Below are 22,032 nucleotides of genomic sequence, written 5' to 3' on the forward strand. Positions count from 1 at the left end.
GCAGAAGCCGCCATGGCGGGAGCGAGCGGCCGCCATCACCCCCGGGGTGTGCAGGCAGCCGCCCCCCTCCTCGCCCCGGGTCCCTGCCACCCCCCGCCGCGACCCAGCCCCTTTTGACCGCTATGGGAGAGCGGATTACACTCGCTAACAAGAGCTCAAATACCACAGTGCTGGCCACAACCGTGTCCAGTTGTCTTTCTGTAACCGTTCACCCAAAACAACGAGACAAGGGGCTGTTTTCTCTTTCTTTCTTTCTTTTTTTTTTTTTTTGAGAAAAGCATAATCTGCTTTATTTTTTTTTAATTTTTTTTATTTAAATAAGGAGAATTCTTTCATATGGAAAGAGCTAATACAATCACATATTTGAAAGGAGAAACAATAGGTACTGAAACGAGGAAAAAGGGCAATAAAGAGTGTGCCGCAACTGGCCTGGTGATTCCGTGATTCGAGTTCCGGTCCAAGTAAAAGTTTCCAAAAAATATAAACAGGTTGCACGTTACACAATTATCCATCGTCTGCCCTTTCAAATATCTGGTCTACATGAAAAGACAAAGAGAGGAAAGGCCAAAAAAAATTTACTATACAGGTCATGAGGTTAAAAGCTTTAAGGAGTACAGTATCCCCTTGAGAAACAACAAATGCAATTTATACAGAACCAGAGAAAGAATTCCAGCTAAGGACAACGCCTGGAGACATGCTAAAGAGTGAGTGCCTCATTGCTGCTGCTGTGATTCCCAGGGCTAATGGTCAAGGTTATGGCTGCAGACATCTTGAGGAACGTGTCAAACCCAGGAGGGCGTCTACGGCCACCAGGAGAACCTGGTGGTCTTTGGATTAGAAGGAAAAAAAACAAAAAACAAAAAACATCAAAAACGAAAAGCCAGACCAAGCACACAAAAAGGAGTAGTTGGACTAGTGCCGTCTCTTCAGAGTCAGCAGTTCCATTGCTTTTGCAAAACGCTCATCTCTCATTGATGGGCCACATCTAAGAACAGTCTGATGCCTGTTATAAGTTAATTCTTACTCACAAGCAAATCTTTCTTACATGGAAACTGGGCTGCTGTATGTCAAAAATAACCCACGCTACAAAGAATTAATTTGTTTAACCAGTCAGAAGCAAAACAGAAGGTTAACAAAATGCAACAAAACAGATCTCAGCATGCAGCGGCGCTCGCTTGAAAGTGAATATAATAGCCTGCCAAAAGGTGAGACATAGCCAAAGTGCTAAGCTCCTGTTTTACTATATATCTATAAATACACGGGAACCACAGGGCAGCTTTTAGCTGTGCAGCATTCTTGCAAGGAAATTGTTAAACAGAGTGCCTCTCTGCATGAACACAAACACGTATGAAGTTCAATGGGCTGCAAACACATTCAGAGTTACTGACTACAGTATAGCTGTCACATGGCAGAGCCAAGAGTGAATTATGAAGGATCAACAATAATATCTGTTTCACTGGTGACTGTGCTGCTTCCACTTGTCATTTAAAAATACACTGGAGCTTTTTTCTTTTTTTCCTTCCCTAACCTCAAGTGGTTTTGTTTTGTATTTGGAATTAAAAGCTAAAAGCAGGCTGAACTGGAAAGCAGCACTGAATGCAACTGTGAAACCATGAATCACTGTTTGTAAGAGAACCAGTTACACACGTGCTTCAGACCTTCAGCCGAATAATCTGAATAAAGAGTAGCAAAGTCAGCCTCTGAATATTTCTGCTTCACCCATTGTTGCTGAAAATATGGATTTCACCTCTCTCTCCCACTGCACACTAAATCTTTCCTAGCAGAAGGAGCCTGCAACCTGGAAGTTGATTTCCAGCCAAAGCAAAAGCCAGCAGCAAAGGAATAAATCACTAGGGCGCTACCCTTCAGCGGTGGAGAAAACAAGCGGAAGTACCCCCTGTAAATCATATTCACGTTCTATACATCTCCTTCCTCCTCCTCCCCAGGCAGAATTTTATCTACCTACCAGCACCCTTTGCATTTCTACATCTTCAGGATCAGAGACTTCCCTTTTGCCTGAAGAGCACCACAAACTGCACTAACCTTGTGCTGGCTTTGAACAAACAAACAAAAACATATGCCAGAGAAGAAGGATATTGCACCTTAGAAATTTGGGCTCTAAAACTGCTTTCCACCACACAAAACTCCATTAAGTGAAGGAGAATCTTGCCAACTGCAGCTGACAGTCACGCAAAGGTGAGGAATGGAATGAAGCTCACATGCATTTCTTGGCCTTTCCTGCACAGAATAATTCAGACATAATATATAAATAGAGCAGTGAAACAATTACTTTTTCACCTAGACCTACAACATCAAATACGTATAAATAAATTCTAGTGTTTTATTCTGTTGGGGGAAGAAATGGAGGGGATAAAAGAGAAAGAAGGGTGACCTTTTTCAACAGGAAGTATTGTAGTTCTGATGGCATTTACACCAGAGGGACTGCAACATCTTGTATCTAGCAATAACCTGATTCCTCCAACACATAAGACCATTTTAAAGTCACATAGGCGGGAGAAAAGAGGCTACTGTCTCTGTAAAGCTCAAGTAGTGCGTCTAGGGGTAGGGAAGAGATGAGAAGAGGGGGCGTGGAAAAGTCTCTGTAGCCATTACAGTTAGATTCTGGGCTAATACTAGCTAGGGCCAGCTGGGCAGAAGGATAACATAAAGGAAAAAAGACAATTCTGTTGTTCATGATATTCCAAGGAAGAAAAGAGAGTGGGATGACTTACTGGTGGAGCAATCTTTGGAAAATGTTCGGAGCAGGCCTAGCAGATAGGGAGGCTGGTCTGGGAGATGACTGAAGGCTAGGGAAATATTTGTCACCAAGTCTTAAGCTCTGTACTTTGGAGGACACTAGAGAGATACCGGCACACCCTGCTCTGAAGTTAAAAATACACAAAACAAGGGGGGGCAGGTGGGGAAGAGCTTTTATTTATCTTAAAGTACCATCCTATCCCTTTCCCTTTGAGTTCTCTGCCATGCACAATGGGGACACCTGTGGAGAGGGTAAGTTACTATGTCTAAGTTAGTTTAGGTTTCTAAGCTCTTTTTAAAGCTATTGTATAAACATTCTGATTTATACCTAGCTTAAAACTTCAAATGCATCTCTAAAAAGCTATGAAGGCTCTTTCCCAGAAAGGGGGGAAAAAAGCAAACAAAGAAACAAAAACATCTTTCAGATCCCTTCCCAAATACATTCTTTGTTCAAAATATCTTCTTTGGAACCACCAACAAATGACTTGCTGCCACCTAGCAGAGGCAGATGGGACAGACTATTAGCAAGCTATCATCTACTGCAGAAATGAAGTTTTCCTTCCCTCATTCCAGAGCGACCAGCCCACTTTACGTTTTGAAGGAGCTAAACGACACAAACCGTTTAGCTGAAAGTAGTTGAGTTTGCTTACAACTACTTTCAGCTGAAGGACTCCGAGCACTTTCAGGAACTTTAAAAGTCCATCCTAAAATCTACACACACACACACACACACACACACACGCACCCCAAAAACCAAAGAAATAAAACCCAGCCCCCTCCCACTGGGACCTTCCTTTCATATAGCATCAAATATCACTGAGAAAGAGTAAGGTGACAAGGCTGTATTCACACCATATGCAACTGCACCAAAAGGAAAGAACCCTTTGCTGTTCATCTGGGAAAGGAGAACAAAAGGATGATTCCAAACTGCCTCTGTAACCATGTGCTTCCAACACAAAAAAAAAAAAAGGAGCTTCTTTGCATGCTAAAACGGCTGCTTTGCAGAGGGGCTCCCTTACTGATGTGTTTCTATGCAAGCCTTACAAGAGGCTGCAAGTTAGAAAGAGGAGCAGAAAGTAAGACCTTGGGGAAAAAGGAGAAGAGCAAAACTTAGTACAGCAGCCCCAAGGGAGGAACACAACACAGAACTAGCCTCAGGAGACAAAGAATTAGAGCGGCCAAGGTAGGGAGCATAAGAGAGCATCACAACTACAAAAAGTAGTCCATACAGACCCATTGGCTCTAGCCAACTCTTCTGACCCATGTGAGGTGAGGAGATTTTTCTTAACAGAGTTCACATTTTGTAAATCCATGATTTACGTTTTGCTGCATGTTTGACCGTCACTAAAAAATCCCAAACCCACAAAAAACTAGATCCAGATGAGCTTGCAACAGAAATTTGGTTTTTTTCCTTAAAACGAAAATGCCACATTTTGTTGTGCACAAGGCACCCCAAAGCTACAATTAAAGTGGTGCAAGTTTCAAGATTAATGCACTGATTTACAATATACCTTTAGTACACATTTACTTCTAATGCAAGTACTGCTTCTAGCTTAAAATAAAAATACTCAAAAACGAATGCCTTAACTGTCCTGTATTTCTCTTGATCAAATAACCCGAAAGGCTAAATCATCTGGGGAAAAATACCCAAACCAACTCAGTTTAGAAGAGTTGTGATTCTCAAAGTAGCACAGAACCATATATAAAACTAAGCAGGGTTCTGTCAGAACATTTTAGCTGAAGGAAATTCTTTTCTGGAAGGAATGAGGGAGGCAGAAAGAAGGGGGAAAAAAAAATGAGAGAACATATAAAAGTTCTGCTATAAACAAAGATATAGCTTTTTTTTTTTTTCGTAAAAACCTCAGCTGCCTTTAAAATGAAAAACCTCAAACTAACCCCTCTCCCCCAGTTGCCACTCCGCTGAGACAGAAATAGGGAAGGAGAAGGATGGGCTTTGCCAAGTGAGCCTTCACAGCTACCTGTGGATGGGGTGGAGAGGGGAGGGAATGGCTAGAGCCACTTAAAAGTCACACGGGGCTTGGCGGTTGGTTTGTTTTAAAGCAAGCAGGTCAATGTCATATCCACTGTTTCAAACTGCTTTGTTGGGAGAGGGGCTTGGATGATGTCACTGTAATCAGTCAATGCGGGGCGGGCAGTAGATCTGACGAAATCTGCAGGAGATCCAGTGGGGTCCAGTCTAAGCTGCAGTGCCTCTCAGCCAGCAGAACCAGCTGGGCATCAGAGGTGCTCCTAGGCCTTGCTTTCCTCCACTTTTACTGCCTGAGGTTTGATCGCTCCTGTGCGCACTGGCTTCATCTGGTTCGTGGAGGCTGTTTCTTGCAGCTTTACTGCTCCCAGATTTGCTTTAGTTTCATCCACCCGCTGCTTTGCCTTTTGACATACAGAAACAAAGCATTAGCTAGCACAGAGACCTCTAGTCAGATATCAAAAACAGACCATGACCATCATTCAGGCAAGACAGCACGTTTGCTCCAGAATTCAGGCACTTCCTCTTTTGTGCCACACTTTGCTGTCTAAAACACCTCACACGTAAGGATCTCAGAGTGACGCACAAGCTTGTCAATGCAAACAACCCATACAAAACCTGAGCAACAAATAACATAAGCAGTGTAACACAGGTAATCCTCTAATCTCTCCTGAGCTCAAATGAGACAGCATTACTTTTCGGCTCAGTGTAACATCCACCCACATACACCAGCTCACGCGCTCTCCCCACAGGGAAAACAACTCCCATGTATAGCTCTAGTACATAGGCCTTTCTGCCACTTCTCTTTTAAGTACAAGGCAGGAAAAAATGACAGTACAAAAGAGCAGATACTACTGGGTCAACCGAAGAGTACTGACATACACTACCTGTTGTACATAGTGTCCCTGCACGGAGCCCATACTAACTGCTGGTCCAGATGGCTTTCCACTTGGGCTGGCAGAGCTAGGCCTGGAAATCGAAGAGTCGACAACATTCATGGAGTAAATTCTACAATGGAACGAGAACCTTATTCACGTGTGAAAGAAAAAAAAAGACAGCAGAAAGCAGCAGTAGACACAGCATGAGTTTTTAAAACTGTGAGGACTAGTGAGCTCTCCAGTCCAATAGATAACACATGGATTAGGAAGAAAAAAAAAAAAACAAAGCAACTGCAAGCCTCAAAAGGCTCAGCGGCCTGAAGGTTTGGACTGTGCAGACATTATCCCTTCTCATCTTTGGTCCGAGAATATAACGCAGAAACCAAAACACTATTCAACAAACCCCAGCTTTTCCACCTCGGCAAGGAACAGGCAAGAGCAGATTCCAATTCCAATTTGCCCTTAAGGCACAGAAAATAAGTATCCTTACACACTTCCCCCAGGCACAAAGAGGCAAGTCAGAGAGACACACTGGCCCTTACTCAAAACCAAAACCGTGATGATACACTTTCATACAAGTATTTGGACTACAATAAGCACAGCCCACGTGTGAAAACCCAAGCTGATCTTGTACAGGGATGATGCATGCACCATGTCACTGCAAACGGTGAACCCTATGTTTCTTCCCCAGTCCGACTGAGGAGGCTAAGTTTTTCAGTGTTTTACCTGTATGTATGCGGTGATGGTACAGACCCTCCAGAGGACATATTCTGTTTACCATCGGAGAAATGAAACCCTTTCATTTCCATTTGGGAGGACTACAGAGGAAAATTAGGAAGAACATATGATCTTTCACAGATCCACAGATCACCCACTACCTCATATAAACTTCTAAAGTCAAATCTTAGCCCTTCTACCCATCATGCCCATTAAAAGAAGAAACATTTTTCAGGTGAAGACAACGGGGCTTATAAGTGAAATGATCTGTTTGTATTAAACCAACAAGCTAGCAGCACAAGCAAATACAGAACCTGGAAGTTAATTGCTGTGCTCTCTCCCCTAGAATAGACAAACTTATGATACGAATCCATCAAACCAGACATGACATTAATATACCTACTCAAACGGACAAGCTTCACAACAGTGTGAAATATCTGGGCAGTATTCCAACTGCGTCTGGAGCTCACCACCCCTCAAGCACTCTGGGGAAACCTGCGTAAACATGTAATAAAACTGGAGACTCCAAACTGGATCAAGGCAGGATGTGGCTCCCTGGAAACAGAATGATGAGCAGCAGCAAAACCTGAAAGACTGCTGGCCTGCACTTTGGAGGCAAGAGGAAAAGGGCTCCTTCACTGCAACACTAATCCTTGGCTTTGAAATTTAAAGATCCCCAACAAGCCAATCTCCCCTTTAACAGGCAGGATCAAGGAGTGAAACTGCAGTGCAAGGGTGGGGGTGGGGTGGGGGGTGTGTTAATGAATGCTAAAATGAGCATGCAGGAGATCATCCTTACCTCCCTGCTGGTAGCAAGGACAGAAGGCTGGGATCCAGGAGGGAGGATTCTTCGGGGAGCTCCCACAGGCAGGTTCTGCCCCTGAGGAAGCTGGATGGACTGTGGTAGAATCAGGGGCTGCTGGCCAGAGCTGTAGCGGGGCAGGGGAAGCTGGGAGCCAGGCACAGGCATTGTTAGCTGTGTGAGAGAAGCGCATGTAGTTACTTAACGGCAACAGTAGCATCGAGTTTGACAGGCTCTCTCCTAATATCCTGAAAGCACCGCGCTGCTAAGAGGAGTCTTAAAAGCAGTGCAGTGAGGCACAGAATGAACACAAATTAATGTTAAAGAGTGACTTTCAAAATGAAGTGCGTGTTCCGATAGTGTTGCCAACACCCTATCTGCTGGTCTTTTAACGCGGCAGGGATTTAACACAACTGCACTCATATCTGAGTCTTTTCTTCTTGCCTAGATCCTTCATCCAGTTCTTCAGTCTTCCTTATACCTGCTGTGCGGGTGAGCTCTCTTGCAATGGCACTGTCAAACAGCTTATATTTTGTTTGCAGACTGATGCCCAAACCAAGAAGTCTGCTATACTTTTACGACAATGCATTTCAGGAACTGGACCCCTGGAGAAAGTGATGGTGATCTCAGCACTGTGTTCCGCAATAAGCTTTGAACTGATGCCGGTAAAGGTTAATGGCAATTTAAAGAAATGCAGCTTCGGACTTAACGGCCTCCTGATCCTTCTGACTTGATCTGGCTGTCCTCACAATATCTGCATTTGAGAGCTTCTATAATACCACTTTGGGATATTAAAAAAAAAAAAAAAAAGTTAAGGCTTTGTCATGTGATCTAAGCACGGAGAGACCAAGTTGCCAGGTTACGATGGATAAAGCATCTCTTCAAATAGTTAGCGTGCCAGCGTTCTGTTTTCCCCAGCTATTTTCTCTTTGTTCATAAGGCAGTCACAACATGAAAGTCCCTCTTCAAGCAAAAAATAAATGATTACGGATGTTCTTCCTTTTTTTTTTTTTTTAATTAATAAAAGTCATCACTCCAAATTTAACATGTTGCCCAAAATAAATATAAGCCGAGTTTAAAAAAAACTAGCACAGTTGTCCAGAGAAGCAAAACAGATTTGTCAGCACATGCGTGACCAGAGCTACTCTGACAACAGGATTCACTACGTCTCTGAACCATGCTTCACAAAACTTTGTACGCTACCAAGACACACAGTGAAACTTCTGTTAAGTCACTGGCAAACGCACCAGCAGGAATTGTTAACAAGACCTAGATACTCAATGAATCGAGAATACAGACGAGCTTTAATTGAAAGGTCAGTTACCCTGGAAGTCAAGTTAAATCTGGAGGAGAGAGGGATGTAGCTCTTGGGGGTGGTACTTTTAGGACAACTGTCACAACAGTATCATGCCCTCCTATCTGGGAAGCACTGCAGGTTTTGACCTGCAGTCAAACTGTAGTATGTCTTCCCCTCCTCAATGTAGTTGTACAAGTAACAAAATGACATCTCAGCAGAGACAGACAAGTAATTAGCAAGAACCTCATTAAATAAGGTGCTGCACGTTTGAAACAATGGTTCATAGAACAAAGACTCTCAGGAAATCTTCTGCCTCTTTACCAAGAACTTAACTCATGCAAACACGAATCAGCGTAAGTACACGTTTCAACCTAGTCTCAGAAACAAGCAGTTGTGAATGCTCCTGCACAAGAGGACACACCTTGCAAGCCCTACTCCTCACCTGAGTGAGCTGAGAGTCCATCATCTGGGAGGCTCCCATACCAGCTGCCTGGTTTATCTGGCCTTCATAAACCAGCGTCTGGCTCCCGTTCATTGGCTGATAGGGGGACCCAGACTGGGTTTTCACCACCTCCAAGGGCTGCATGCCTGGGAAGGCGGAATACGGAGGCTTTAGAGCAGTGCCTCCTGTCAGGACCATGGTGCTGGGTTGAGACAGACTGGGGTGCATATACACCTGAGACCTGGAGAAGAAAAAACATGCTTAAGTCATTATGCAGTACACCTTTGGAGGCTACACACACACACCCCACACTCCTCCCAAGCTGTATCTGGCTTGCAGTCAGCAAGCAGTTCTCAGACAGAACATCTAAATTGATAGCTTAGACATAAGCAGCAGTATCACTTTTCATTTTTGTTGTACCGTTTTGTATTCTTTTATTTCCATTTTTAAGCCCTTATAAGCATGTCCTTGCATTGCAGGAGTAGTCAACAGAATAACGCGTCCTACTGACATTTCAAATACCAATATCCTGCGCAACAGGCTCGGGACTAGTAGTAAGGGAGGATCCAGGTTACCAGAAATCTCTAGCAGTTTTGCAAGTGGAAAAGAAATCAGAAATTAAAGGTTCAACCAGCTTTAGCACAAGCAAAGTCTCAATACCTAGATTTTTGAAGCATAAAAGAACTATCCTGATCACTCACTCATCTCATGTAGGAAAGAGGGTACAGAGTCCCACAGCCAGCTGAACAACGCGTGCCTGAACTGCAGCATCCCATTTAACTCTAAAGCGGGTGCCTCGATTCTTCAACTCTAGTAAGCAGGTCCCGTGGCCAGATACTCTCGCTGTTATGATACTTGTGTTGACTTCTGATTTGAATTCTACTAACTTCTGCTAGTCTCCTGGCATTTATCCTGTTCTTCTCTTGTAATTTGTAAAAATTAAAGAAGAAGTTCTTTAAATTCCCTGTGCAGGTATTGATCTCTGATCAAACCGCCTCTTCATCTTCTCCCCAGTAATAAGTCAAATACAATAAGCGCTAAGCTCTGGGTCTCATTAGAAAGAGAAACCCAGAGCTCTCCTTTCTGCATCTCCCCCAAGATCTGCCTCCTCCTTTGGGAGGTTAACCATTGCGACTGAATGTAGTTTTCCAAGGATGGTCTTTGCCATCGTCCTATGAAGCAGCATCCTACAAAGAGCTTCACGTGATCCGACACCCTCACTCTCTTCCCTGGCTACGTTACGAGGGGAAAATAAACAGGATGCCGGCAAAAGGGGAAGAGGAGAGGAGTGGGGAGTATCCGATTTACGTACCTGGCCATTTGGAACGTAAAACTTCAGACCACAAGGAAACAAACAACAGGAAGCAGTTACCTGAAGGGCTGTATGGAGCTGTAGATCTCCTGAGACTGGGAGACAGGCAGGCCACCCCTCAGCCCAAGCTGAGCTTGGGCTTGTAAGGATGTGTGGAGGGAAATGGGAATTTGCTGAGCAGCAGCAGCAGCCTGTAGAAGAAATTACAATGACTGAGAGGCAGAGCAACCAGAAACTATCTCAAGTTGTTAAAAACCCTTCAGTTTCCTCAGCCAGGCAATCTGCCCTGAGAACTGCCTACGCTCCAGTTTTATCCAGCCACTGCATCGTTCCACAATACAGCAAAAACCTGGCAGGGGAAGTGACTGCACAGGCACCCAGGAGGGAGAGCGATGCCTGCAAGAAGTGTTTGATGGACACCCTTGGGGACGAACATGCTCCACACACAGAACAGGCCCTTTATCAGCACTAATGAGTTCAGCGCTCATTTGCCCGCACTCTTACCTCAAAGTGCTTCTTCCCAATGCTATCAAGTTTTAGTAGCCTCTTTACCAAGGCTACTAAAACTGCCCATCAGCTTTGACTGGTTGGGAAATTTACAAAAGGTCACTCTACCTAGAGTCACCTAGACTTCTCTGCATCTGTTTCAGTTAAACCCAGTCCAAAGGCATTAGACAAAAGAAAAACAATGCCATTCCTTCCCTTCGTTTTCACTAACCTGCAACACCCACTGGGAAGCAACAGTCAAGGAATCTGAAGGGAGCCACGTCTGAGCTCCTTTGGCTTTCAGAGAGATAAATGACTCCCCATTCCTGAAATGCCACCTTGAAGACTTCTTGAAAAAAACATTAGCCAGTTGCTCTTCTTCCTTACCTGTTGGTAGCTTTGCTGCTGAGGTATTGTCTGAGGGACCAGGCGGGGCTGACTTGCAAACACATGGCCATCCAGATACAGGGGTGGAATATGGTTACCTAAACATCATAAAAGGAAGGCTATAATTCAAGGTACAGGGGGGACCACAGACACGGTACCCTGCACAGAGACCTGCAGGTCAATCAAGCCTACTTCCCACCTCTCGGCAACCAGCTCAGCAAGTCAACACAGGCAGTTAACAGTGATTCAGAACAGCCAGTAAAGTTCACAAGTCAGAAGCCTAATTATAGAAAATTATCATTACTTTTCAGCCCCTATGCCCTGGGGGAGCATGCTTTGGCAAGCAAGAGACTTCTCCACAGAAGAGTCACAAGAGACTGGCAGTTCAGGAATTGGTGAGCTGTACTCCGAACTGTTCCTAAATGCCAGAAACCTGCGCTGCTCTGCAATCATCTCACCTTTACAGCTAGAAGGGAAGGCAAGAGCAAACATGGTGCTTGAGACCTTCACATGAGAGATCTAAGAGCCAAGGGTGGGCACCAAGAAGAAAGTGCTATGCCACTCCTATGGTTCTGTACAGACCTGAAGCACGAGACATACAAGCAAAATGGAGGGAGAGCTAGAAAAATCACCTGGCTTGGAAATAATCTGCTTTCCAAGCGGAAATGAGGTAAACACAGCCAGCCCCTCCAGCCACCCACTCATTATCACTTTTGCCCAAAGTATTCCACTCCATTCTCCAGCTGAGAGAAGGACAATGCATGAGAGGTCCATCAGGACCTGAGAATCAAAGAGTCCAGGTACGTTTCCTTTCTTCATCCCAAATGCTCTCTCTGATTAGACACATCATCTAACCTGACTGAGCTTAAGTTTGCCCTCCGTAATTCAAGGACGGCAGCACTTCCCCACTTCCCAGAATTATGCAAACATTTATCACTGTAAGCAAGTTATTGTTGTTACGAAGAAAGAGCAGAAAGTCCCGTGACATACAGAAAAACCTGTAACATACAGAAAAGTCTCAAACAGCAAAATGGATAGAGCAATAGAGGATGTTAATGCTGAGAGAGTTGAAGTCTCTCAGCCATAGATTACTTCACTTCCCTTCTGTTCTAGTGAGTACACAGTGAAGGGTCAGCAGGATCTATTGAGACATCATAGAGACTGGTCACTGCACAGGTATAGGTATGTCCAGAAGTAAAAAGGGAGCCTTGCGCTGAGATTATACCAATAAAATTCAAGTAACAGTCTCCAAAGAACGGAAGCGGTCCCCTTCTGTCTTGCCTAAATTGTTGTTAAGGATCTGCTAAACGTGAACCAGTCAATTGCTACTTTACATGGAGGCTCGTCCCACCATGCTCTCATCTATGAGAATCCAAGGAGGATTCACAGGAAAGAGCAGATGCACCAACCAGACAATGCAAATACTGCTGCCGCAGTTTGCAGGTACCTGGAATAGATGCAGAAGGTGCTACGGATGCCACAGGCATAGGAGGCATAGAAACACCGCCAAAAGTGCTGTAGCTGACACCGTTGGAAGCTCCGACACTGGAAGGAGGCTGGATGCCTGAGCCTGCACCTCCTGGAGAGTTCTGTTCTGGTAAACTAGGAGAGTTTTCCCAGGCCTTACGAGCAGACTCCATCTATGGAAACGAAGGGCAATAACTACAGACAGTTCAAATGGGGAGGAAAATACTGAGGCCTAGAGCTGCTCATCTGTAAACTGTCAGTTCAAATCCAACCTGGGCTGGTCACAGCTGAAAGCTGGCATGTCTCAGGTCAAGAGGTTTCACATCAGTTCCCAATGGGTAAGCATCCCTCACAAAAAAAACCATCACTTCTGGCATTTGCTGAGGCTTCCCCGCCCCAAACTGTCAGGCACAGCAGAGCACCTAGGATCACCGTCCGCATACCCAGCCACCGAGACAGTCGCTATAGCAGCAAATCCTGCTGCACTCATTCTACAGTTATCGAGGACTTCAGCATCCGGGACAGATAAAACACATCCCTCTCCACCCATGCTGAATACCATATACTCGTAATTTTTACACCGCCTAATTACAGGTTCAGCAAGTGCCTAACAAGTCCCTCTGGGAAGGAGCTCTTCACCCTTGTTACTCTGGCCAAGCGGACAGCTAACATTAAGCCCGCATACCAGCTTGCTTACCTTAAGAGTAAGGTCGGCGGTCGGGAAGGACATTGGGTTGAGGCCAATGCATCGCTGGAGGTGATGATCTCTTCGCAGAATGGGAATGGACTGCGTCAGCCCTGCCTGAAGGGAGATTGGTAAGCGGTGAATACTTCATAACTCTTATAAGAGAGTTTCAAGAGATACAAAGGCTAACAGTGCCAGTAAGCAACTCTAGGAATTACATCTCAAAGGACCCAATCCTCTGTGGCACTGTAGGAGTTAAGTACCTAAGCATCCAACCATGATCAATTCTACTGATGGGTAAATGATGCTCTGGTGGTGTGCAATGACACCCCTTATGTCCTGTGAGTTACATCAGCTTCTGCCTAAACATCAGTTTCATCCAGTAACTCCAGCTGGCAAAAATGTTTTCCCCCTTCCATACTTGGAATCTACATGCATTTCAGAGAATATCTGTTTCTGAAAGAGCACTTTCAAAGAGAAAGACCCCTTAAGACAAACCTCCAGAAAACCTAAAAGCCTAAGATATTTCAAAAGAAGTTTCTCGCATCACTGTCCACAGCTGAGCTGCAAGCTGGGCTTTCAATGTGCATGCTCTTTCTTATACGATAACAAAACCCCCAGATAGTTGAAACAAGCTGGAAACCTCCAAAAGGGCCCAGCTAACAGGTCGCAACCCTCTGCCTTGCTGTGGCAGGTGAGACTTTCTGAGGATGCTGGCAGTTTGGGCCTGAAATGGCAGTATGTGCATCTCATCCATTACTAGCACTCTTCTCTGGCCCTGCATCTCAGAGGAGACTGGTGAACTCGGAGATCTGCAAAACCTCTTGCTGTACGCAGGTCACTGAACGATAATGGAATCACGATCTGTACCACTTCTGAGCTAATGCTCATTTTATCAAGGCACCTCTGAGGCACAGATTTTCATTATGGGTTTTAGCCACATGTGATGCCTAGGCATTAAGTGTGGAGTGAACTGCATAAGAAACTTTCTTGCTCTGTTTGGAAACGTCTGGGGTTTAACCAAGGACAGGTACAAATGAATCAAGGCCAGGAAAAAAACAAACACCCCCCCCCCCCCCCCCAAAAAAAAAACACTTACATTACTGGCCAAGGCATCCTGCAGTTTGGTAACAGGGTTAGCTGCAGTGCCAGAGGCAGAACCAGGTGGCAAACTGAAGTCAGAGTCCTGTGAAAAAGCACAACACATGCCATTCATATCCAGGCCTGAGGGCCACCGATCACCTCCTCATGGTTAACGGCTCTAGCCTGAATCACGACACTAGAAACTAAAGATTGTACTCTGATAAGCCTTGCTGGAAGAGAAGATGATACTCCTCAGCACTCAGCAGCAGGCAACCCCCAGGGCCACACACAGGCTTGCAAGGCTGTAATTTTGTCCCTCAGTCCCTGTTGCCACCCCAACTGGTCCTTCAGATAATATTTCCAAGACGATAATATGTATGTGCCAAGACACCTCGAGTAGCTGGTTTGTGTCAGTAATGAAATCTATAAGGCAAGTCGACAGTGCACATCCCAGAAGCTTCCCCTAAATAATCCTGCCTCAAACTACCTTTCACGTCTCAACAAGCTCAAGTCACCAAGAAGATAAAATTAAATTCAATCCTCACTTTCGGATTCACTCCAAATTCAATGGGTGGCACAGGAAGCACAGAATCCACGTGAATTTCCACCCCATTAACAGGGGGAATATTCCCTTCCAGTCGTTCCGTTCCCTCCGAACCCTTTCTGTTTTTCAGGGAGCGTTCGTTGCCGATTGGTCCAGGCTTGTGTTCCTTGCTCTGTCCTGAGCCTTGATCCGAATCCTTAACAGGAAAGCAGAGAGGCTGAGACACAAAGACTGAATAACCCAATCTCTAGCCTTTAAAATGCTATCAAGAACAACAAAACCACTTCACAAGATCTCTCGCTACGTGCTCTGGCTTGGCTGCAAATCCAGATTACCTTTTTATCAGATTGCTTCTGAACTTGCTCCTTCTGGCAGTCGGGCTTTGGGTCCACCAGGCCAGCCCCATTCATCTCCTCTGGTTTGAGGGTGCCATATGGAGAACTGCGCTGAGAGGAGGTAGCGGAGGATTCCCGAGACTCCGCGCTCAAGTCAATGCCACTATCCCCCTGGCTGCCTTTAAAACCCTGCTATGCAAAGCACGAAATGTGTTAAAGCCCCAGACTCCAACCCAGCTACACAAAGAAGGAAAAAAAAAAAAAAAAAAAAAAAGACCCTATCCCCTTTTTAACACACTCAGTCAACTGCAAAGGAGCTGGGCCTGACCTGCAGCATCAGGTCTGCGCAACTCTGAGACAATCTAACCTTTGGGCCAGCCCCACCGTGGCTTTAGAATACAGCCAAAGTGCCCCACATGGCAACTAAGCTAAGGCTGCCAAACTCGTTTCACCTGTGACCCAAACCAGATGAACTTCAGCCTCCAGAGGTGAAACATTCAGGGACCTCTGCCCCCCCTCCCCATGTCAAGGCTACAGCTACACACTGTTCGCAGGCATGAGGCAGTGATGACCTACATGATTTCACAAGATTCCTACATCCTGGACTATACTCTGCTCCCAGTTAGGAACATAATCCTGGACCAGCTCTGCAAGATAGTTATTGCAGATTTATACTCACACGTAAAAGCAAGCAGCATTTGGCCCTCTAGTTTAGAGCAGCCTGAAGCTGAAATCAGAACTGCAGAGAGAGCCAGCTTAAAATTGCACGAGCAGAGCTGACAGAGCTGCTAAGCACAGTTGGAGCAATGAGAAGCATGAGCCACCTACGTTAATACTTTGATACACAAAATACCTGAATGACAGATTAGGTGCCACTTACCTCAGAGGAACTAGATTCAGTACCATTAAAGGCATTTACAGGCTTGCTCCAAGAATCATTGCCAGGGGACTGAACGGAGAGGGCTGGAAGAGAAAGGAAGGCAGGGTTCAGATGCTTGAATCAGAACTGCGAGCACACCTTGTACACCATGCATATTACACGATCCATTCTCTATTTAAGGACATGAGATAGGATATTTTCACCACCTCAGAAAGCTAGTGCTCCCCCATCAGCTGAGAAATGATGCAGCACAGAGAAGACAGAGTGAGGAAAGGGAGGGTAGAGAGCAAGGAAGAGAGATTTCTTAGAGAACATGAAGACAACAAGAGAAAGAAAGAGCAGAGAGAGAAATAAGGGAGGCAGTAACTATTCTGTGCTAGAGGATGAGAAAACAGAGGAAAGCAAAAATAAGAAAACAGCTAAAGCAGACCTAGCAATGGGCCTGGAAGATGCCATTTAGGATCTTGATCTTATAAAAAAACCCCAGGAAATAGATTAGGAAAGTTACACAGTCAAAACGAGGAGGAAGAGGACTGAACAGTACTGTTCCCAACAGGCACAATCCCAGATGTCTGCTAGCTCCCTTCCCATTTCCAGCATTAGAAAATCTCTCCCCTTAAGCACAGACACTTCATTCTTCCTGCATGCACCAGAGGATTCCCCACCTGTGTAAAACACTCCAGAGCAGACAGACACAGACCTACCTGGGCTATTGCTCTCCCAGATCTCTGTACCCAGGCTGCTTCCAGACACTGTTACATCATTTTGCTCCAAGCACATGCTGTTCTGCTTCTTAGCAAATCGAGGAGGAATGCGAGACTGAAGGACACGGGCCTTAGCCGGCGTCTGAGAGAGAAAAGGTACAAGCCATAAGACCTGCAGCTGAACTGGGTTAGCATCATCTGCTCCTGGCAAGTTTGATCCCCGGGTTTCTAATGCTGCCATGAGAAAGCCCCCAACTCAAGTTACAGGAACAGAGGAAATGAAATCTGATGCCCTCTCCCCCCTCCCCTTTCAAATGGGCCTTGTGGCTATTGTGAAGTTCCTCCAATCTAATAAGAACATGAAAAAAGTTGGCTTCAGCAGCAGGAGACCAGGGGTGGGGAGGAGACAGAAAATGAAGCAAAGCAAAATTAACACTACATCAGACTTGCTTCTGCTTAATTTCTGTCTTCTACTCCAGGTAAAGTAAGATTAATTCAGAATTACACAATATAGAGAGACGGCTATTTCACAGAGCCAAGATACGAAGAGAAAGAGAATCACATCTTTCTGCAATTGCAAGACTTCGCAGTCCTTGTTCACAAGTTGTCATCAGTGTAATCCTAAAGATACCAAGCAGCCAGGCTTTTAGAACTTTGCTTAGGTGACTCACTTGACCACCACAAGCCTTCCCTGTCAGGAAGCATTTCCCAGTGATGCTTTCCACTTGTGTTTAGTCCCCCATGTCTCATTACATCTCCTTTTATGCTAAAACATTATCTTACAGCTCTAGAATTTAGTCTTCTAGAACTTGAAGACAATTATCTCCATCCCCTCCTAAACATCATTTAACCGAGCTATGCACAAAGCGGTCTTAAATGTTTTCTTGTAAATCAACTCCTTTATCCCATTACGAACAAGACATTGTCAGAGCTTCCTCCAGCTTATTAGTTTCTTTCTGGTGAAGTGCTCGGACACAAACGTGGCGAGGTCCTACAAGGAAGCTACCATCTCCTGCTCTAGCAGGAACATCTCGCTGACAGAGCAAGAGAACAGACAGATGCTCCACTGCTCACTGCTGGCCCGTACCTCACCATCAACCACAGCCAGCCAGCAACAGCCTTAGCGTACCAAATTGCTTTGGATGAGACACTACTTCAGAAAGCCTTCCCCAAACTCACAATTAATGCTTCCACTAGAAAACAAGCACACCAGACAGAAGTCTACTAACCCTCCTTATCAGATCAACGGCCCCTGCCTATCAGAGCCACAACACACTTCCCGGACCTAATACAGGATCAGCCCTACTTTGGCCAACCGCGTGTTTTTCTGCTCATCCAAGCACTTCAGGGGGCCTGTCCCTCTCCCTGACTGCAGCTCAAACTGCTTAAGCCTTTTATGCCTCCCACTCACCTGAGCAGCTTGTTCTTTCTTCCTTCGCTCCTCTTCCAGCAAACGACGCTGCTTTTTAGTAAGAACCTCAATGAAGCCTTCACCTGCCATAGAGCCCACTTCATTCTCCTCTGCTGTGCTCGAAACCCGATTATCAATGATGGCACCTGAACAAAGCGTATATGGGTAAAAAGTGCATGTGTGCATGCATATAAGGCTTTATAGCTGTATCATTTTAAAGAGTGTATTCCAAATAGGATCCATGCTACAGAAACAAGTTTAGCTAGCAGTACTGCAGCTAAGCTTTCAGAGCCTCCAGGGCTTTGCTCTCCCTTGAGAGCATGTGCTAGCTGGGAGAGCTTGGGAACATAAACCATGTGGTAACTCAGGTAACTTCAGGTGTGTTATCGGTGGAAACAAAACTCAAAACCTTTCCAAACATCAGCAAGGACAAAACAGACACAGGCACTTTGGAAAACACACCCATCACCTTCGGATGCAAAACCTCAGTTTTACAAACGGCAAAACACACAGTTAGGGCCTGCTGTTAAAGAGGAGATGTTTTCAGAGGTATTCTTTCTTTCTTACTTTTTCTTGCCTCCCAGCCATCAACTCAGATTACAATTCCCCATTTTGGAAGCTCTTTCAGCTTTTTTCCCCAGTACCTAAGATATTTTGGACCTGAGACTTAACATCGTAGACAGAAACATGGAAGAACCTCCTTTCTTCCCAACACCAAATTTTCTGCAGAAGAAGTGTTAGAGAGATTGCTTTGTCAGATCTGGCTCAAAGCTTGGGTTTTAAATCTTAAATTGTCTTTGCCTTCCATGGCATTTTCCCTAGTTAGCTGCAACAGAATTCTCTTGTTTGTATAAGTAAATAGAAAATAATCTAATTTGATATTTAAAGTTACACTGGATTGAACTAGCCACCAGCCTGTCAAGGTCAGCCACAACATGTTATCCCTTTAAGGAAACAAATGAAATGAGACACTCACTTCCATAATTCAGTTCAAACTGTGACAAGGCTTCTCCCTTTTCACTTGCTCTCTGTGCAGTGGATTTGGGCTCCTTCTCTAGCTTTTTACCTGGCCCCTCAGCAGTCTCCGCGTTAGCATGGGAGGCCCTATCTAGACTGTAAATGGAGTGGCTGCTCCCACCGCTGGTGTTGCCAAGGCCCCCTCCTTCTTCTGGAGATCTGCGAGGGAAGAAGAGAAAGGAATTAGATTTGTCGCTAGGAGATGAGAAGTAGTAGTAAAAGGAAAAACAAATGGATTATATTCTCCTTGCCAGGTTTCTAATCGCACCTCATCCTACCCCAGCCTCTGCTCAGCTGAAGCAGACATTAATTCTGAGCACACAGCCCATTACAAGGATGTTTCTGGGGAAGTGGAATGGGAACAGAACAATACCTGTAGACCTAAGTCAAACAACATCCTGCCCCCACCACATAGCTTCTCCCCACAGGGAAGGCTCAGTGCTTTTCTGACAGTGTCTCAGGAGTCCCAGCACAGAAGCAAAGGTATCAGCTGTACAACAGACACTGATGAAACCCTTGCAGCCCACAAGCTTAGTAAACGGTGCTGGAAATCACCTGAGCTAGACGGGAAGAAACACAGCCAATAGCTCTCACCACAACGCAGCCCCCAATCTCTGCCTATCGGACCAGACATTTGTACATCAGAATGCAGCTTTACCTTTTGCTTTTCATCAGCGTCCCGTTCTGCTGGCTCTCGTATCGGGAAGCTGCTCCCACACCAGTCCTGACAGACTGCTCCACAAACCCTGCTGGCTCAGCCTTGCGGCTCTGCCTGTCCACAAGCGGCCTTTGGCTTGAAAAGCTTCTCTTTGCTAGCTCCCTCTTCTCTCCCAAGCTGCCACTCCCAAGGCCACCCTCCAGCTGGCCTTCGCTCTCTGAAACTCCATCTCGCCTCTCCCGCCGCTCGCTGAAATCACTGCTCTCAGATGCCGTCTCCCACTCCTCATTGGCATGGTCTGACGAGTTCTGGTAGGACAGCTCAGGAGACCGTCTGCCTGAAACGCTGCTCTTCTCTGCGGTGGTCAGTTTGGGTCTTCCAGACCACTGGCTGGGCAGCAGGTTGGGGCCTCCTTCCTCGGGGTTCCACTGGCCGACGGATTCCCTCTCTTGCCTGAGGCGCCTGAATCGGGGGGGCTTGTCCTGGCGGGGAGGACGTCGCCTCCTGAACGGTCTGTTCTCTATGTTCTCCTGATCTGCTGAGTAATCCTCCTGGAAAAAGTGCCTTTTGTCATCCAGATGACTCTCCTCAAAAACTCGGCTCGAGAAGGAATCTGAGTGTTTGTAAGAATCCTGGATGTAGTCCCTGTCAGACTGCTGCCTGCTCCCAAAGGTGTCCGATGGAGAGGTGTGGCTGTACTCCTGCCACCCAGCTCCCCCACTCCTGCCTTGCCACTGGGTGGGCTCCTTACCCATGAAACCCCTTCGCCCATAGCCAGAGTTGCTCAGTCTTGGCGGCAGTGATCTCCCAAAAGCTCTTGGGGCCCTCATCTTAGGGTCAAGGCTAGTGTGATCATCTGAATAGATTTTGTTGGACCTCCAAGACTCTTTGAAGTCTCCTTTTTTCAGATCACTCTCCTCCCTGTCCAGCCCAGAGCCTTCATTGCTGTTTTCTGAGCCCCTCTGCCGGCGACGCTTGGGGAGCTCCTCGTATTCCGACCCTTCGCTGTGTGTCTCGCTTGCTATTCGGCGCCTGGGCTTGCCTCTAGGGAAGTCCTCCGGCTGGGTGAACTCCCGAAGCCCTCGCCCACGGCTGCTCCGCTGGTTGTTATAGACTCCCCTACTGCCCACAACAGTGCCGCGGCCCCTGAAAGTGAACTCTCTGAAGCCTCTCCCTCGCCCACGCCCTTGACCTCTCCCACCAAAGGCTTGCTCCTCATCAATGAAGATCCAGTTGTTTCTTTTTGTGGGAGGAAGATCATTTGACTCTCTGGATAGCTTGTTCTCCCAGGTTCTTTCCTGTCTCTCTTCCTCCTCCTCCTCCTCCTCCTCTTGGGATTTCTCAGCCTCTCGGGCAAGGCTGGCTTGGGAAGAACCTTTGTCATCTGGCAGATAACGTGTGGAGTTCAGTAAGGCTGCAGAATCATCTGACTCATTTTCCACTTTATGAACAGGCACCTTTTCCTTTGGTGGGCGTGAGGTATCGTCTCCCTCCAGCCTAGCCTTCTCCATCTCCTTCTCCTTCTCCTCCACCTTGAGGGCTTTCAGGACTGGTTTTTTAATCGGGCCCGATCGCCGCGTCCTCCCCATTTGTTCCTGATGCTGACCACTGGCGTTCCGGTTCTCAGGAGCCCACTCTGTCGTCTCTTCAGCAGGTTGTTTGGTGTTAGCTCCTTCTTTCTTCCACGGGTCAGCGCTGAATGACTGCTCGTCCCTGGGCGCTTCTTCAGCGACCTCTGCTGCAGTCTCTGAGGGTTTCTGATGGTGGCTGATGTCCCAGCCATTATATTCAGGCTTCTTCTCTGCTTGGATAAAGTCAGGCTCCAAGGGTGAACACCTTAAGCTTGCATGGCGGTTGCTGGAAGGACATGTTTCCTGCACATTCTCCTGATGCTGAAACAAGAGGTCTTGGCCTATCCTCTGAGAGGACAGGCAGCTGTCAAAGTCTGCTTGGGCCTTCTTGTCGAAAGCATTCAAGTACTCCTCCCCTCTCTCCTCGAAGAGATCTCGCTGGGTGCTCAGGCCCTCTGGCCTTCCAGGAGAGGCAGAGTAAGAACTCTCATTCCTGAGAAGGAACCAAACAAAGGAAAAAGTCAGCAAGTGCAAAGCAGAGCATGCCTCCAAGGGCCCAGGCTGGGTGCAAGAGGCAGAAACAAATAAATAAAGCAGGTTTCGTTCTAAATC

The 22,032-nt window shown here is 46.2% G+C and overlaps 1 protein-coding gene and 1 non-coding gene across 26 annotated transcripts in view; both read right to left on the reverse strand.

Annotated features, from left to right (window-relative positions):
• Positions 1-282: 282 nt before the first annotated feature.
• The window catches only part of PRRC2B (proline rich coiled-coil 2B), a 59,228-nt gene continuing 37,478 nt past the window's right edge, over positions 283-22,032 (reverse strand). For 7 of the 25 annotated variants that reach the window (XM_068914279.1, XM_068914286.1, XM_068914274.1 and 4 more), the window contains exons 16-32: positions 19,850-21,913; positions 19,151-19,350; positions 18,175-18,320; positions 16,764-16,905; positions 16,060-16,142; positions 15,180-15,371; positions 14,846-15,040; positions 14,317-14,403; positions 13,230-13,334; positions 12,513-12,705; positions 11,066-11,163; positions 10,253-10,383; positions 8,881-9,121; positions 7,139-7,315; positions 6,349-6,440; positions 5,632-5,752; positions 559-5,148 (exon numbers count right to left, since the gene is read on the reverse strand). In XM_068914279.1, the coding sequence (XP_068770380.1) occupies positions 5,008-5,148; positions 5,632-5,752; positions 6,349-6,440; positions 7,139-7,315; positions 8,881-9,121; positions 10,253-10,383; positions 11,066-11,163; positions 12,513-12,705; positions 13,230-13,334; positions 14,317-14,403; positions 14,846-15,040; positions 15,180-15,371; positions 16,060-16,142; positions 16,764-16,905; positions 18,175-18,320; positions 19,151-19,350; positions 19,850-21,913 (4,408 nt within the window). In that variant the 3' untranslated portion in view covers positions 559-5,007. Of the gene's footprint in view, positions 537-558; positions 5,149-5,631; positions 5,753-6,348; positions 6,441-6,742; positions 6,835-7,138; positions 7,316-8,880; positions 9,122-10,252; positions 10,384-11,065; positions 11,164-12,512; positions 12,706-13,229; positions 13,335-14,316; positions 14,404-14,845; positions 15,041-15,179; positions 15,372-16,059; positions 16,143-16,763; positions 16,906-18,174; positions 18,321-19,150; positions 19,351-19,849; positions 21,914-22,032 lie in introns of those variants that run through there. The other 18 variants (XM_068914292.1, XM_068914283.1, XM_068914294.1 and 15 more) reach the window with 9 other exon arrangements.
• Positions 12,139-12,226, reverse strand: LOC138061770 (small nucleolar RNA SNORD62). The gene has a single exon (XR_011135682.1). It is a non-coding gene; the product is annotated as a small nucleolar RNA SNORD62 (small nucleolar RNA).

Source organism: Struthio camelus, chromosome 20 (assembly GCF_040807025.1).
Source record: "Struthio camelus isolate bStrCam1 chromosome 20, bStrCam1.hap1, whole genome shotgun sequence".
In the NCBI taxonomy this organism is placed as follows: domain Eukaryota; kingdom Metazoa; phylum Chordata; class Aves; order Struthioniformes; family Struthionidae; genus Struthio; species Struthio camelus.